An 18,173-nucleotide genomic window follows, 5' to 3' on the forward strand; every position below is an offset into this window, starting at 1 on the left:
AGGGAACCTGGATTCTTCTGAGTTCCCTTAGCCCAGGGATAGTCAACCTGTGGTCCTCCAGGTGTTCATGGACTACAATTCCCATGAGCCCCTGCCAGCATTTGCTGGCAGGGGCTCATGGGAATTGTAGTCCATGAACATCTGGAGGACCACAGGTTGACTACCCCTGCCTTACCCTACTGCGGGGGTCAACAGGGCCTGTCCCGTGGAAAGGCAAGAGTCGACTTGCAGCATCCAAAGAAAATCCATAGTGAGGCTAAAAACACCCTAACCAAATGGGATAATATATTCTTCCTCCTTCTGAATTTTCTGAAGGAAGGTCCACCAGACCGCAGTCTTCTACAAAACTTCATAATGTCAAAAGGAAAGGTTTCACCACCTGCTTCCACTCTTTCCTCTGAGGTTTCATACCTGGTGTCTCAGGCGGTCTCCAGATAGTCCACGATGACCTTCTCCACAGCCATAAGCACAGCCCAAGGACTTTACAATCTTGATCAACATTGTAAGAGCCAACCTGTGGGTGCTGGTGGGGGTGCTTTCATCCTTAGGACCATGGATGTTTTGGAGGGGAGAGAAGTGAAATAGACATCAGTGTCCTGGTAAAGAGACTGCCAACATCCCATTCTCTACAAAGTACAGTAAACCCTTTAAACTAAACGTCTTTTATTAGTCATCAAGCTCACACCAAGCCTCCTGCAGGGATCTGTCTGAAACAGCAGCAAGCCCTTTTGGAATTCTGATGCCGTGCGGTGAAGGAAGCACAAAATGGCTGCTTCTAGAGGTGGAGTCAGCCACAAAATGGCCACCACTGCTTACCTTCACAAACAGAAGATTCTTGTGTTGTGATAGCCGTTGCTGACCAAGCAAAGTTTATCACAATATGCACACCCAATCCAATCTCCAACAGTCAATCAGAACTCTTGCTGGACAATTGCCCCACCGGGACCCACCCACTTCCCAAAATTATTTCAGGGCACTGGAAAAGGTATTGGTGGATATCCATAAGCACCATTCTCCTTGAAGTATATTGAGCATTCATAACATTGTTCTAACATTCATAATTCATAACAAATTATAAAAGCAGCACTCAGTATGGGCAAACATGGCTTTTTAAGGGTTTGTAGCAGGCTTGCCAACCTCCTGGTGGGGCCTGGAGACCTCCCAGTACTGTCATTTATCTCCAGCTGACAGAGATCAGTTCCCCTGGAGGAAAGAGATGCTTTGGAGGGCGGCCTCTGTGACATTCCACCTCTCTGAGGTTCCTGCCCTCCCCAGGTTGAACCCCCCAAATCTCCAGGAGTTTTCCAACCTGGATCTGGCAACTCTATTCACACCCACCCCTGCCAGTAGCCAAGAAAGACCTAAAAGTTCTACCCTAGAATCTCATAAATACAAGACACCTCTTACTAAGGTTGCCAATTTCCAGGTGGTGGCTGCAGATCTCCTTTGATATCAGCTGCTATCTGGGTGACAGAGATCAGTTCAGCTGGGGGGGGGGGAGCGGCGGGAATGGCTGTTTTGGAAGGTGTCATGACACCCCATTGGAAGTCCTTCCCATTCCAAGAGATTTCTCTGACTGAGAAGTCAACTGAATCATGGGTCTGGGTTCCTTGAGATTTTGGGTTCCTTTAAAGCCACTGGGAAAGGCTGCCACACCCACGAATGATGGAATGTCAAGTCAGTGGGGAAGAAATCCTGGGTCTAGATCAGGGGTAGTCAAACTGCGGCCCTCCAGATGTCCATGGACTACAATTCCCAGGAGCCCCCTGCCAGCGAATGCTGGCAGGGGGCTCCTGGGAATTGTAGTCCATGGACATCTGGAGGGCCGCAGTTTGACTACCCCTGGTCTAGATTCTGATGTGAATTTGGCTGGTGTTTTGAACAGGGAGGTCAGAATTTCAACACGGCTTTAAGCCTCAACCGTAGGCCTGGTGAGAGGACACCTATTAAAAATTGATCTGCACCAACAGGCAACGATTTCTGTTTGACAGCCACTGCATACCTTGTCTTCCTTTTTATCATTTTTTTCGTAAGGCCTTCCTCCTCCTCCTCCATCTCCTCCTCCGTCTCCTCCTCCGTCTCCTTCTCCGTCACCGCCGCCGCCCCCTACCCCTCCGCCCCCTCCTTCCTCTCCGCCACCATCTCCCATTCCGCTGACTGGAGCAGCCCCAAATCCAGATGCCGAATTGCTCAAAGCCCCCTTGAGATTGAAGGATGTCTCGCTCTGCCGCTTCTCGCAGGGCTCGTTCTCTTTGTTCTCGCTTTTCCGTCTGGTCTTCTCCACGCAGGGCACCACGCCGAGCTGAAGCAGGCATTCCACGATGTTGAGGGCCACGTCGCAGATTCGGGAACTAATGTCGTGGTTGAGGACCAAGTAGACGGCCTTTAGAACCACCTTGGGGAATGGGGGGGTGGGGTGGGGGGGAGGAATGGACAAAAAGTATGATATTTTATCCTGGTAAATGGAACTGTGTTAATAGGAACTGTTTTCCTAGGGGAAGGATTCTAAGGGAACAGAGCTCCGCCTCTGGGCCTACACGGCACAGCTCAATAAAAACTTTGTAAAGACCGCAACAAGCCCTGACATGGATGGCCCCGGCAAGCCTGGTCTCATAAGAACTTCAGACCAATGGTCCATCTAGTCCAGCATCATGTCTCACACAGTGGCCAACCAGTTCCATTGGACGGCCAACAACAGGAAAGAGAGGCCAAGGCCTTCCCTTCATGAGAACATCAGAAGAGCCCTGCTGGACCAGACCAGTGGTCCCTCTAGTCCATCATCCTGTCTCACACAGGGACCAACTAGTTCCTCTGATAGCCAGCAACAGGGCACAGAGTCTGAGACCTTCCTAAGAACATAAGAAGAGCTCTGCTGGATAAAACAGTGGTCTACCCAGTCCAGCATCCCATCTGACACAGTGGCCAACCAGTTCTTCTAGAGGCCAGAGCCAGGGCCTTCTCAGCTTTGCCTCCTGACTGGTGAAGCCCTTTTGAAGTCCCCTGAGTTCCACAGGGCCCGTAAAACAGCACTCTTCCATCGGGCCTCTGGTTGAGGCCAACAAAGCAGTCAACATCAAGCTCTATTTGGCCTCATTTTTGTATTGCATCCCCACCCTAGGTTCTGGTTCTGCAATCACGGGTGGAATTTTTAGAATTAATTTTAAAATCCTTTAACTATTATTTTAATGGTAGTGTTGAGCATATGTTGTTCACCACTCAAAGTCTGCTCTGGTGGACAGGCCAGTCTATAATTTAAAAAAAATTAAGTAAATAAATAAATGCTGGACTTGAATCTAGCTCTTCCTTGCGGTGGTAATTTCACAGGGAGGGAGGCATCCGTTTCAAAGCCCCTCACCACACGGACCTTCGCTGGCCCAAGGAGAATATCCTTATGAGTAAGGGCTGGCTACAGAAAGGACGGGCAGGTTATGAGAGATACGAGTCCCCAAAAATGCTGTTCAGTTAACCCCCGGATATTCTCTAAAAATTGTAGGGTAAGAAATGGGATGCAAATCCAGAGCTGGTTTCGGTGTAACTCTTCTGCTAGCAGAAACCGTGAGGGAACTTGCTCACACTTGGAGTGGGTGAAGAGCAACAGAAGTGTCCGGTTCCCTAGCTTGGGGCCAAGTCTAAGGCAGGAGGGGAAAGGTTGAAGACCCCCCCTCAGGAGCTCCCACGGACCTCAAGAGGTCCACAGACCCCTGGCTGGAAATCCCTTTCCTAGTGTTCCTTGGAGGGATTACCATGCAAACCCTTGGAGGAATTACCAGGACTCCCAACCAAATATGAGCCAGAATCAGCCCAAATTAGCTTCCGAGATCTAATGGGATCAGGCCTCCCTGCTAAAGGAGGATGGACATGACTTTTCCCAGCGCTCTTTACCGAGAGGTCCAGCATGCCGTTCTTGTGGACAAAGTTGCTGGTCCCATCAATGTGATCTGTGTCCTCGAGGCAGCTGTAGTTGATGCAGGAATCGGTCAAGCTCCGAGGGAGGTTCGCGCACGCCAGAGGTTCGTGGGGCATCTCCGGGATGGGCACCTGGTTGCAGAGCTTGCGCATGTGCTCGCTGAAGAAGTCGGCGTAGCCCACGTTGAAGGAGGCCAGGGTGGTGTTGAAGGTTGCCACCGTGATGGTAGAAATCTGGGAACGCACTGGGGGAAACAAGACCAGGCGACAGGAGATCTGACAGGAGATCAAGCCACAGCTCCTCTGCAGAGTCTCATAGGCAGAATTTAGGTTTGTCCATTTTGTTCTGGGTTGGAATGCCATAGGCTTCTATGGGCATTGCTGCCATTAGACCTTGCATAGGGATCCTTGGGACCAGTTAGAACTGTGGTTCTCAGCCTTCCTAATGCCGTGACCCTTTAATACAGTTCCTCAGGTTGTGGTGGCCCCCAACTATAAAATTATGCAAGGGTTCTTTCACAGAAATTAAACCAAAACTGACCAATGGCGTGAAGATCCATGGTTCATGATTGTATATAAATCGGGTCTTTTCCGCGGTTTCTCAGTTCAGTTCTGCCTCTTGCCCCACCATGCAGATCTCGCTCTTTTCTGCTGCTCCAGATAGACGTACGCTCTATCTCAATCTACCCCACAAGGCCATTGTACGGATGGTGCGTCTCCCCCGCCCCCGCCCAGACCAAGCTGCTCGCTCTGCTACGACCCCTGTGAAAGGATCGTTCGACCCCCAAAGGGGTCCCGACTCCCAGGCTGAGAACCACTGAGTTAGAAGGAAAGGAATTCTCCCTTTTTCAGGATTGGTTGAGTTTCAATGTGCAAAGAGGGGTAAAGTGCCAGCTGCTTAAAAGAATAAAACCATTTATTTATGAAGGCGACCCATTTTGTATAGAAAGAAAGGGGAATCTAAGGTTAAACTGTGTATTTGATTTCTCTTGCTCCCAGGAACGCAATTCCAGCTGGTCTTTTTTTGGAGGTGCTGGTGGGGGGACAGAAGTGAGGTTTAGGGGGGAGGGGGGAGCAATGTCCTGACTGAGGACAGACCTGTTTGTTCGTCTCCAGGCAGCCCAGGCCCAATATAGGCCCCAATCAGGCCCATGGCAAAAAAAAAGGAACACTGATTTCTCCATGTTCCCTTGCTGTGGGGCAACTGAAGGCCTGAGTTATGCCAGGCTTGGGATTGCTCTGGCCCGGCTCTGATTTTGTCAGGAAGTGGGAATTTAATCCGCGACCAGGTGAGCATTGACGCTGGCCAAATACCTCATGCAGAAGTGGTGTTGGAAAACCCAGTAATATTTCATCCAGCCCCAAGAGAAAATAAGCACGTTAAGAGCTACTATGTTCTCCTGGGGTGACTGTGTGGTTAGAAGAGCAATCACAATTCCCCAGTCTTCATTTGCACCCCTTTAATTCAGCACTTTTAGGAGATCTCAGAAGCTTCAAATACTGCCAGATGGAATGGGGAGGAAGGCTTTTATGTATGTATTCAGACAGGACCACTGAAAGATGGAAAGGAGAAGAACAATTTCCTGGTGGGGTCTTAGTTTGGGTTAGATCTGGATAACATGAAACAGGGTTCTTCAGGAATGTCTTTCTGGAACCTATGGTGACTCTCAGTGACCTGCTCCCCCCAAATATTTCTACAATGGATGGCCTGCTTCGATACAGGGGCCCCAAGATAGGGTTACCACCCTCCAGGTGGGACCTGGAGATCTCCTGGAATTACAACTTATCTCCAGATGACAGAGATCAGGAGGAAATAGCTGCTTCAGAAAGTAGACGGCATGGCATGTCCAACCACCAAAGTTCTTCTCCTCATCAGACTCCACCATCTTCAGCCTCCATCGCCAAAATCTCCAGGAATTCCCCAACCCAGAGAGCCAGTCATGAACCACATAGACTCTTGCGGCCCTGGTGGATCCAGGGAGCAAGAGAAATCAAATACGCAGTTTAATCTTCTGTTCTAATTGTTGTTGTTCGGTGCAAAGTCATGTCCGACCTTCCGCGACCCCGTGGACAATGATCCTCTAGGCCTTCCTGTCCTCTACAACTGGAGTCCATTTAAGTTTGCACCGACTGCTTCAGTGACTCCATCCAGCCACCTCATTCTCTGTCGTCCCCTTTTTCTTTTGCCCTCAATCGCTCCCAGCATTAGGCTCTTCTCCAGAGAGTCCTTCCTTCTCATGAGGTGGCCAAAGAATTTGAGTTTCATCTTCAGGATCTGGCCTTCTAAGGAGCAGTCTGGGCTGATCTCCTCTAAGACTGACCGGTTTGTTCGCCTTGCAGTCCAAGGGACTCGCAAGAGTCTTCTCCAGCACCAGAGTTCAAAAGCCTCATTTCTTTGACGCTCGGCCTTCCTTATGGTCCAACTTTCACAGCCATACATTGCAACTGGGAATACCATAGCCTTGACTAGACGCACTTTTGTTAGCAGGGTGATGTCTCTGCTTTTTAGGATGCTGTCTAGATTTGTCATAGCTTTCCTCCCCAGGAGCATGCGTCTTTTAATTTCTTATACAATTTAATTTCTGTTCTAATACAAACATGTAAATGATGGCATTTACACAGAACAACGCCTCAGGCTTAATGCGCCTTCCCAAAGAGTCTGCCCATTCCTCATGGCTGTACTTATCACCGTATCGCTTAAAAAAAGGATATTTGTTTAGCGCCAGTAGAATTGAAAGGACTAAGGCAAGGGTAGTCAAACCGGCCCTCCAGATGTCCATGGACTACAATTCCCAGGAGCCCCCTGCCAGCGAATGCTGGCAGGGGGCTCATGGGAATTGTAGTCCATGGACATCTGGAGGGCTGCAGTTTGACTACCCCTGGACTAAGGCATCAGATCTCCTTTAAAGTCTCCACGTGGGAATCAAATATGGCTCATTTGATTAGTCTGTATCCTCACCGTGGCTGTTGGAATGATCCGGAAGGTCAGTCACCAGAGTGTGGTGAGAATGGGAGTGTCTGGCGCTCAGACTTTCCATCTCTGTCGCTGTGTCGGAACTGCCCCGCCTGGTAAACCTTCCTAGAACATGGGCAAAAAGTGGAAGATGTAGTTATTGCACATGGCCAAGGCCGTATACAAGGGTTTTTTTGGGAGGGGAGGGTTAACCCCTGGGGCTCATGGGAATTGTAGTCCATGGACATCTGGAGAGCCCCAGTTGGGCCACCCCTGCTCTAGGGGACAAGGAAGTGACTGGTTCTGAGAGTCACCTAAAATGGTGGTCTGCCACCCTCCCCTCTCCATCCCACGTCTGTCTTCGCCGATCCCGGAGAAGCTGCCGAAGGAGAAGGTGCTCCGAGTGGGGGAGACGTCCAAGTGGTCCTCGTGGACCAGGAACGGCATGCCCATCCTCCGCTGCCGCTTCTTCCCTGTGTGGTGGAAAGGGATGGAGCCCTTGCGCTCGCGGTCCTCTCGGCGGCTCTTGAACTGGAGGGAGGCAAACAAGGGAGGAGGAGGAAGCGCCGGCATGGCAAGAAGAGAGTGAAACAAGGTCTCGGGGGAGGGGGGGGGCTCCAATTCGGAACTCGTCCCTGTCCTTGACTGCACGGTGCAAATGTATCTGGGGTCAGAAAAATCAAGTCAGGCATCCACAATATGGTGCCCACGGATACCTTTACTGGTACCAGGTCCAATCCCTGGCATCTCCAGTTAAAAGGACCAGACAGGAGGTGATGGGAAAGATCTCTGCCTTAGACCCTGGAGAGCCACTGCCAGTCTGAGTACAGAATTCTGAAGTTGATGGACCAAGGGTCTGTTATTCAAGAAAAGACAGCTTCATGTCTCCATGTGTTCACTTGGCCTTCTTGCGTGTTTCTGTGAGTGTGTGTGTGTGTGGGGGGGGGGGGCTTAGCCTCCAATAGCAGTCATTTTGTGGTCAGAATTCCAGTGGTGGGATTCCAATGGTCCTTTGTCAGGGCCTTTTCGCACAGGGATCTTTGTTGCAAATTGTTTGCGGAATGAAAAATCGCCATTTAAAATAGTGGAATTCGTCGTTATGCATACCTGCCTTTGTAGTGGAGTCAGTTGCGTTTTTTAGCGTTTCCCACAGGCTTCCGGTCTCGGCAGAAATCGCTAGAAAGGAAGCGCTATTGCCAAGCTCGTCCCACCCCTGGCCGTCAAGCAGCCAATGGGCAGCCGTTAGCATGCTCCCAAACAGCCCCTTTCCCTTTAAGAAAGGTTTTTTTTAAAAAAAAACGACCCATAGCAACGAATCTAGGTAGATTCGTTGCTACGGAGAGACCCATCCAGCTGCCTAATGTGAGCTGTCGTTTGATTGTATGATCGTTTGCACGCTGCCTCGAGTGATAAAAAAAAAATCCCCCCCCCCCTCTCACGGGCCCGATTTTCGGCTGAATTTATTTGTAAAAAATAAAGGGACTTTATTTCAGCAAACGGGCTTTTCAGTGGTTTGTGCTTAGTGACTAAAGGTGAAGGACTGAAGCCAGGGAAGCCTCTAAACAGAAAGAGGCTCGCCGGTGCGTTTATCCCCGCTCGCTCGGAGAAAAAAAAATGGCGATCGCTTCGCCGGAAGTTTGGAGGAGAGAGCCAGGGGGAGGGACTTTGAAGAACCAGCAACAATGGTAACGCACAGGTCTTTAGCGCTACTGTTGCAGATTGGTTGCAGGAGTGTATCGCTATCCGGAGGGTGAATCCACTTTTCTGGATTCCCCTGAAAGCGCCACAACGAAGCGCTTTTTGCTGATTGGTTTCAGGATTGTTGCAGATTGTCTACGACGTCGTGGGTTATGGCAAATTAGTAGCGTTTCCAAATAGCAACCATTGTGCTACTTTGAAGCCGTGCGAAATGGCCCTCAGAATTCCAATGGTGGCCACAGGCTCAAAAAGACTTGGGGCTCCTGCTTTAAGTCAATTGGGGGAAACAGCATACTAAAGGTCCCCAATTGTTTGGGAACGTATAGATCTGCCCCCCCCCCCCAATTGGCTTTGGAAGGGAAATGGTTTTCGTCCCTTTGGCTGAGAGACAGAGCAAAAGAGACGTTTTGAAGACAGGGAATGATTTCTCAGGAGGTTTCTGACTGGGGTTGAGCCAGCGGGGTGTCGTGATTAAAGAGCAGCGGCCTCTTATCTGGAGAACTGGGTGTGATTCCCCACTCCTCCACATGCAACCAGCTGGGGGACCTTGGGCTAGTCACACTTCTCTTAGAGCTATTCTCACGGAGCAGTTCTCTCAGAGCTCTCAGCCTCACTCACAGGATATCTGTTGTTGGGAGAGGAAGGGAAAGGCATTGGCCAGTGGGGTATACAAACTAGCTGTCTCCAAAATCTTTTGTCACAAACATACACCTGCAAGATATTCCCATGACCTGTTGGGCCTGCCCCATCTCTGGCGAGCTCCAAACCAAGCCCTGTTGCAGGCCTTGAGCATATTATAGCCAGAGCTCACCAGCATACCCGCACACTACTTTGACTCACCTTCTTAAAAATGTTCATCCCCAAATCCGAGGAGAGGTCAGGAACGGCCGGCCGGCGCAAGTTTGTTAGCGACACTTTGGCAAATGCTTCTGTGCTTAGCGATTTCTCCTCTTCGTTGCATTTCATGGTGAGATCCTAAAGAAAGACAGCAAAGACACACCCAAACATGCAGGGCCTGTTCTACTCTGGTGTGGTTGTCGCTTCCCAGAGCTGTGAAAAGTTCCAGGGGCAGCAGAGCCAAGTTTTGTTTTTTTTTGGACTGAGAGTCAGCACTTCAAAGGACTTCATAATTCAATTTAAAAAAAACAACAAATATACCATAGTAGAAACAAATCCACTGTAGAATGGCTGAGGTCTGCAGCAGGTTCCCAAATAATGGTTATCTATCTATCCATCTATCCATCTATCCATCTATATCCTCTATCCATCCATCCATCCATCCATCCATCCATCCATCTATCATGATTACATTTTTATACCACCACTCCCAACATAGCCGGCTCGTTGCGGTTTACAACCAATAAAATCACAGACACATCCATAAAACACCACAAATCATTGTAAAACATCCTACAAACCCAATAATTCCAAGCTGACAATAAACATTCAACGCTCCAATGACTCAGTGCCCTGGCGTTAACATATATTGCTATCGTCTGATGTAACCCAGGGGAGTAGTAACACCCAGTCCTGGACAACCCAGGGGAAAACTGTGGCTCAGGTTCAATCCCTGGCATCTCCAGGTAAACAGGCCAGGTAGCAGGTTGTGTGAAAGACCTGTGTTTTGATGAACCCAAGTCTGATTCGTATAAGGCAGCTTCCCTCTCTAAGCCAGCTAACACCACCTCCCGATGAGAGGTGCTGTAAGTCAGACATGACTTGATGGCATCTCACACGCACGCTTTTTGCTCTGTCCTATTCTTTTCTTCTTCTTCTTTTTCTCTATCGACAAACTGTTGGCAGAATTTAAATCCGCTGAGGATTGAAGCGCGGGCTGCTTAAAAGAGTAAAATGGTTTTATTAAGAAGAAAAGCAACTATATCGATGAGATAGGAGATAGTCCTAACAGTCTAACTGACCAATGTTTAGAAGGGGAAAGGAAGCAGAAAGTATACTCAACGGATTAGGAAGCCTTCAGCTGAGAGATTATTTGAAAATATCGGGAAGCTTCTAATCTAACTTTGTGTCAGAAGTGGTTGATTCTGCTGTGTATCCTTTCATCTGTCATGTATCTCTTATGCATTTGTTTATGGTTTCCTTTCCTTTGATATTTAACTAGATTTTTGGTAGTACCAGGCCAGATCAAAGGGTGACACAATGCGTCCTTGATTTTCTTCTCTCTTGGCCTTCATTTTTGTTTCACAGAGTGTCTTTCATCTTATGAAGCCTGTTTCCCACCGAAAACTCCAACTAAGTGGGTGGGCGGGGAGGGTGGAAACTGATATAAGTGCTCCATTGCTATTGTTCCTCAGTCTTGGCAACATATTGATCACGTTTACTCACATTTTCCCAACAAATCCGTCTTTGCACCAAGTCAAGGCCTGTTATTGTAGAAATCGATAGAAAACCTCATGCTATGCTAACTACATATCTCTGCCAATATCTCCCTGTAGGATATCCTTCTTACGCAGTTAAATTAAGCACACTACAGATCTTGCGGACTCTAACACAGATTATAATGTGAGCTTTCCTTCTTGCCTTGTTTCTCAATTCTGGCATGTATTCCATCACTAGGCAGAGAAAGCTTTATGGCTATTAGGAGAACATTCTCTGTCATTTGCTCCACAAGATGCCTCATACAGACCTTTATTTCATCAAGGAGCAGCTGGGTGTTGTGGTTAAGAGTGGCAGCTTCTAATCTAGTGAGCCAGGTTCAATTCCTCGCTATGCCACATGCAGCCAGCTGGGTGACCTTGGGTTCATAGCAGTCCTGATAGTGCTGTTCTCAGAGAGCAACCTTGTCAGATATCTCTCCACCCCACCTACCTCACAGGTGTCTGTTGTGGGGAGAGGAAGGGAAGGTGATTGTGCTGAAGCTCCAGCCCTCCTCAAACCCTGCCCTCCCCTCCGCAGGCTCCACTCTCAGTCTCTAAGTTTTCCTCATCCTGGAGTTGGCAACCCTACCACGGGTTAATGTGGGGGATGTCAAATTGGTTCCATCTCACAGGAGATCCTAATTGGGGCCTGGCTGTCTCCAGTTTTCTTCAAGGAGAAGGCATAGCCTGGGACAATTGGTTATGTGAGAAAGAGGGTGTCTGGATGGAAGGATTCCAATGGGTAGCTGTGTTGGTCTGAAGTAGCAAAATAAAAACAGAGTCAAATAGCACCTTTAAGACAAAAAAAAGATTTATTCAAGGTGCTACTGGACTCTGTTTTTATTCTGGATGGAAGGGGGAGAGTTAGAGGGATGAGGTGATCTTCTAGAACATTCTTACAGAGATGGATTCTCATTGGCTCAGTGACATCGCCTGACTCAGATGTGCCAAAAACTTGATCTGGCTAACGGAACAAAGAAAGAGAGGCTTTCTTTGCAAGACGTAAAAGACATTGACAGTTAAATTTGCGCTGGATCCCAAATATGTTTTATTAAATATGCGTGCAGGCTCTGCCCCCTCCCAGACACAGAAACCATTAAAGAACCCACACACGCTTGTGGGGGAACAACGGAAGTGCCTGCTGCCATAGCTTCTGGCCGAGTCCTTTAAGGCAGTGGTCCCCAACCTGCGGGCCGCGGCCCGGTGCCGGGCCACAAAGGCCATGGCGCCGGGCCGCAGCTCCCCCCCCGCCCCCCCCCCGCAGTAAAAAACTTCCCAGGCCGCAAGCTTGCGGCCCGGGAAGCTACTTACTGCGAGAGGGCGGGGAGAAGGAATCGGGGCTGGGCTGCGCCCGTGCAGGTCGCGCCTGCGTGGCCCGTGGGTGCGGCCCGATCCGCGGGCGTGGCCTAATAAAGGTTGGGGACCACTGCTTTAAGGGCAGGAGGGGAAAGGCTGTTGGCCTCACTGGGGCTCCCGCAGACCCCTGAGAGTCCACGGACCCCTGGTTGGAAATCCCTGATGTAGGGGGAAAGCTTGAAGTATGGCCTACAACTACAAGAATGTAAGATTTTGTGAATTAATACCATTCTAAGAGAGTTAAGTAGTGTGTGTGTGTTGTTGTTTTAGAGGATTGTGCTGAAATTATTTGCTAAAATTAATATTGCCAAATTCCTTCTAATAAATTATAAAGGTAAAGGTAAAGGTATCCCCTGTGCAAGCACCGAGTCATGTCTGACCCTTGGGGTGACGCCCTCCAGCGTTTTCATGGCAGACTCAATACGGGGTGGTTTGCCAGTGCCTTCCCCAGTCATTACCGTTTACCCCCCAGCAAGCTGGGTACTCATTTTACCGACCTCGGAAGGATGGAAGGCTGAGTCAACCTTGAGCCGGCTGCTGGGATCGAACTCCCAGCCTCATGGGCAAAGCTTTCAGACGGCTGCCTTACCACTCTGCGCCACAAGAGGCTCATAATAAATTATACACACACACAAAATGTCTGGTTATTTGCACATCTGGTCCAGGACCTAGTCTGCACACAATAGATAATACACTTTCAATGCACTTTTGAAGTAGATTTTCCTGTTCCGCACAGGAAAACCCAGCTGCCAAAGCACATTGAAAGAGCATTATCCTGTATGTGCAGACTAGGCCCAGGTTGGAACTCCTGGACAGCTGATCTAGATAGGTTGATTTTGTGCACTCCTTTGAAAAGATCTCAGCCTATGACTGGGTTTCTGGATAAGGCCCAAAGTCCTGAGTTGTTAGCCATAGAATCCTCCCATGCTTGAGGGACCCGACATGGTCCTTACCTGGGTTTTGTGAGTATTCACCAGCGAGGGGGCCGCAGCCACCATAGAACTGCTGCGGGGTCTCGGCAGCGGTGGGACTTCTGGTTCAGGAGGTTTCTCGGGCTTCTCCTCTAGCATGTGGCGCAGCCTTTGGAGGTAATACATCAGGGACCACTGAGTGCCTTCCTCGGACCAATGCGGCTGGAGCAGGCAGCGTAACACCGCCACATCAAAGTAGGTGGCATACCGAGACTTCTGGCATGGTGGGATGACCAAAGACACCCTGTCCCAAATGATAAAGGAAAGCACCGCATGGAGGGTTTAGCCAGACACTTCCCAGCGGACTCCTCTACCTTCTTCGCCAAATTGAAACAATTCATTCTCCATTACTCTGCCTGCAATATTCAAACAATAAAAGCCAGCCAAACAGCTTACAACAAAAACCAGCCAAACAGTAAAGCCAATACTAACGATTCTTAATCCCAATAGAACAACATTTCTGATTGGGCCAGTTTGGTGGAGAGCCAGTTTGGTGTAGTGGTTAGGAGTGCGGACTTCTGATCTGGTGAGCTGGGTTCGATTCTGCACTCCCCCACATGGAGCCAGCTGGGTGACCTTGGGCTCACCACGGCACTGATAAAATTGTTCTGACCGGGCAGTGATATCAGGGCTCTCTCAGCCTCACCGACCCCACAGGGTGTCGGTTGTGGGGAGAGGAAAGGGAAGGCGACTGTAAGTCGTTTTGAGACTCCTTCGGGTAGAGAAAAGCGGCATATAAGAACCAACTCTTCTTCTTCTTCTTCTTCTTCTTCTTCTTCTTCTTCTTCTTCTTCTTCTTCTTCTTCTCCTTCTTCTTCTTCTTCTTCTCCTTCTTCTTCCAAACTGGGCAGGGAGCACTCTGGCGCACTCGCCACCATTCAGAGCCTAAATGCCACCAGGAAAGGAGGTCATAATCTACACCTCCAAGCACAAACTCCCCAGAACACAGACATTGCCAGCAAGGGCTCCTACCACCCTCCCAGCACAACCCCCACCCCACAAGCTCGCTCTTCGGAAACTCCTGAGCCCAACTCACCCCTCAACAGCACAGCAAACAGAGGTACGACACAGCTGCCACCCCCCCCCCACGGCCCCAACAGACAGCCCCTACCACTGCATCTACAACATCTACCACTGCTCGCTGCTACCAGATAAGTTCTTTACCCACCCTGCATGTTAGCACCCGTTGTGTTTGCAGCTGCAATGGGCTTTAATTCTCTTGAATAAAATAAATTAAAATTAAAATTAAAATTAAAATTAAAATTAAAATTAAAATTAAAATTAAAATTAAAATTAAAATTAAAATTAAAATTAAAATTAAAATTAAAATTAAAATTAAAATTAAAATTAAAATTAAAATTAAAATTAAAATTAAAATTAAAATTAAAATTAAAATTAAAATTAAAATTAAAATTAAAATTAAAATTAAAATTAAAATTAAAATTAAAATTAAAATTAAAATTAAAATTAAAATTAAAATTAAAATTAAAATTAAAATTAAAACCACACCATACTGTATTAACTGCTAAAAGTCGTAAAACATATAAAGCTGCTAGCACTTATTCTGTCCTTTTGATTGTACGTAGGAGAATTCCTTTAAAATAAAAAACAAACAAGGAGTGCTCCTACATACACTCTCAAGGATGTAATAAACATTTTTACCTATTTTGCACCATCAGCCTTGGCCTCACTTTCTCATACTACTCAATAATGAAATCTTTCAGCTCTGGCTGAAATCCAGAAATCCTATCTTATCTTATTTTGGGATAAATAGTTCAGAAAGGAAAAATAAATTAGGGAACTTGGTCATCGTATACGGAAATGGCATCATAGGCATTACATGCTCAAAAGGGGAAAGACGTGGGAAGAGGCATGAGTGCTGAAGATGATGGAATTTGCAGAGATGGCCAAGCTGACTTCTATGAACAGAGAAAAGACAATATCGGCATTTAGGGCTGCAGGGAAACCCTTCGTAGACTTATTGCATGAAAACCTTGAATGGCCTAGTCTAAAAAAGGAGTAACAGCAATCAGAATCAAATGGCATGTTTATAAGGAGGAACTAAAATGAGATAAAATGGATAAACAGGATCTACCCAATTTGGTGATGGCAAAGGGCTATGGAAAGGAATCCAGCTACAGCTGCTGAGATCATTGAGTCTCTGTCTTCTGGAACAGGGGTAGTCAACCTGTGGTCCTCCAGATGTTCATGGACTACAATTCCCATGAGCCTCTGCCAGCATTTCCTGGCAGGGGCTCATGGGAATTGTAGTCCATGAACATCTGGAGGACCACAGGTTGACTACCCCTGTTCTAGAAGACAGCACACCTGAGCTTCATCAGTGCAAACTGATCTTCTGCTTGACCATGGTAGGGTACCCGGGTGACTGCCTGAATGGGATAGTAGAGCAGTAAATACGCTGCTGTTGCGGATTAATAAATCCGGGAAGAAGATCAGGGCCGTGTCTGAACTCCTGCAATTTCACAGAGCCTGCAAAAGGGAGCTCCTTCAACAGGCATTTTCTTGAGGCTGACAAACCCAACAACATCCATTGGTCCCCCCCCAGACACCCCCTTCCATGACTGAATAATCTGACCTACCTAAGGGTTCTGTCAAAGTTGCTGTTCCTGTTGAAATATTGTTAAATTATGATTGTTATATTTGTTATGATGTCCTATGGAATTACCCAATGATGTTTTATGGAAACCCCCCAGAGCCATATGGAAGGGCGGTATAAAAACCTGAATGAATGAATGAATGAATGAATGAATGAATGAATGAATGAATGGAAAGCGCTCAGCAAAGGGAACATTTTTATTCCTTCCTCTCAACCAGGCCATCGGGAGAGAATTTAGGTGTGCTAATAGGAAGCAATGCCTATGATGTGAGTTAATCAGTGTAAGGAAGAATGGAGGCAGAGACCTGTATGTAGGTGGAATCCCATAAGCCTGGGTCAAGCAGGATCTTCAGACTAAGACATATGAAGAAAGGTTGAGGGAGCTTGGTCTGTTTAGCCTGGAGAGGAGATGACTGAGAGGGGATCTGATAGCCATCTTCAAGTATTTAAATGGCTGCCATATAGAGGATGGAGCAGAGTTGTTCTCTTGCCCCAGAGGGACAGACCAGAACCAATGGGATGAAATTAATTCAAAAGAAATTCCGTCTAAACATCCGGAAGACGTTCCTGACAGTTAGAGTGGTTCCTCAGTGGAACAGGCTTCCTTGGGAGGTGGTGGGTTCTCCATCATTGGAAATGTTTAAACAGAGGCTGGATAGCCATCTGACGGAGAGTCTGATTCTGTGAAGGCTTAATGGGGTGGTAGGTTAGAGTGGATGAGCGATAGGGTTGGGAGTGTCCTGCATAGTGCAGGGGGTTGGACTAGATAACCCAGGAAGTCCCTTCCAACTCTATGATTCTATGATTCCTGTGGCACCGTTGTTCATTGGCTGTGACTGTCACTAACACAGAGGGGTGAATTATGAAACGTTGGAAGCTGAAACAGATCTGGCATCCAGAAGGTCCCACGTTCAAGACCCATCTTCTTCCCTTAAAAGATCTGGCCATAGGTGGATGTGAAAGACCTCTGCCTGAGACCATTTTGAGGGACACAGGGTGTGATTCAGGATGAGGCAGTTTCATGTCTTCGTGTGTTCCGAATTCTCCCAAGGGATTTCTTTCCTGTGTTTCCTTGTGTTTCCATGGATCCCTGCCAGTTTTATCCGAGACACTCAGAAAATAGCTACGAACTGCAGAGATGGCTTCTTTTAGGTATCATGCAGAAGGTAAGCTAGCTAGCTAGCAGTCAAGTAATCCATCGGAAAGACAACCTGAGTTTTGTTCAACTAGCTCATTTAAAAATATATCTCTTCTCATTTTAATTTCAGCTCCATGTTTGGGAGGTTCTTTTGCCTCCCAAACGTTGTAGGGTTTGGGACCTAATAACTGGTTTGCATTTTGCCTTCAAGGGCAAAAAGAATTCCATTGAGGCTGGGTGAGAAAGCAAAGCCAAGCAACATGTATTTGTTCCTGGACTGTTACTTGGCAACCAATGCACGCAGTTCCCACCCCTCACCCCCATTCCTGCCACCCATTCAGAGAGTGATCAATGAGTTCACCAAAGGAAGAGAAATTAATGATGCAGGATACAGAGCGTGCCTGCAGGCCCGTCACCATGGCGACCGCCTGGCTCAGTTTCAGCCTCCGATTGCTTCGTTTTTGGCTGTCTAAAACCCAATTCCTCCCTCCTTGGGTGCTCGGAACTCGATTGCCAAATCATCGGCAGTCTCTCATCTGGAGAACTGGGTTGGAGTCCCCACCGCTTCTCCACAGGCAGCCAGCTGGCAGCCAGGCCCAGTTCTCTCAGAGCTCTCTCAGTTTCACCTGCCTCCCAAGGGGCCAGTTGTGGGGAGAGGAAGGGAAGGCCATTGCCAGCCACTTTGAAACACAGGAGGCCTGCTGGGGGACCTTGGGCCAGTCACAGTTCTCTCAGGATTCTCTCAGCCCTATTTGCCTCACAAAGGGCCTGTTGTGGGGAGAGGAAGGGAAGGCCATTGTCACCCGCTTTGAGACACAGGACACTTGCTGGGTGACCTTGGGCCAGTCCCAGTTCTCCCAGAGCTCTCTCAGTTTTGCCTGCCTCTCAAGTGACTGTTGTGGGGAAAGGAAGGGAAGGCCATTGTTAACCGCTTTGATACCCAGGAGGCTTGCTGGGGGACCTTGGGCCAGACCCAGTTCTCTCAGAGTTCTCTCAGCTTCATCTGCCTCCCAAGGGGCCTGTCATGGGGAGAGGAAGGGTAGGTGATTGTCAGCCATTCAGGGACTCCTCCAGGTAGTAGTAAGTGGGGTACAAAACCTTGGCTCTTCTTCTCTTCCTTTATCTCAACCACTTGGCTCAGTCAAATTGGAAGCCTTTT

General features: G+C 48.2%; 1 protein-coding gene across 4 annotated transcripts in view; it reads right to left on the bottom strand.

Moving 5' to 3' along the window:
• The window catches only part of LOC143828378 (protein unc-80 homolog), a 179,704-nt gene that overhangs the window by 142,226 nt on the left and 19,305 nt on the right, over positions 1-18,173 (bottom strand). For all 4 annotated transcript variants that reach the window (XM_077318769.1, XM_077318765.1, XM_077318767.1 and 1 more), the window contains exons 8-14: positions 13,242-13,503; positions 9,398-9,532; positions 7,174-7,390; positions 6,866-6,985; positions 3,883-4,151; positions 2,003-2,395; positions 412-543 (exon numbers count right to left, since the gene is read on the bottom strand). In XM_077318769.1, the coding sequence (XP_077174884.1) occupies positions 412-543; positions 2,003-2,395; positions 3,883-4,151; positions 6,866-6,985; positions 7,174-7,390; positions 9,398-9,532; positions 13,242-13,503 (1,528 nt within the window). The remainder of the gene's footprint in view (positions 1-411; positions 544-2,002; positions 2,396-3,882; positions 4,152-6,865; positions 6,986-7,173; positions 7,391-9,397; positions 9,533-13,241; positions 13,504-18,173) is intronic.

This window comes from Paroedura picta, unplaced genomic scaffold, assembly GCF_049243985.1.
Source record: "Paroedura picta isolate Pp20150507F unplaced genomic scaffold, Ppicta_v3.0 Ppicta_v3_sca22, whole genome shotgun sequence".
NCBI lineage: Eukaryota > Metazoa > Chordata > Lepidosauria > Squamata > Gekkonidae > Paroedura > Paroedura picta.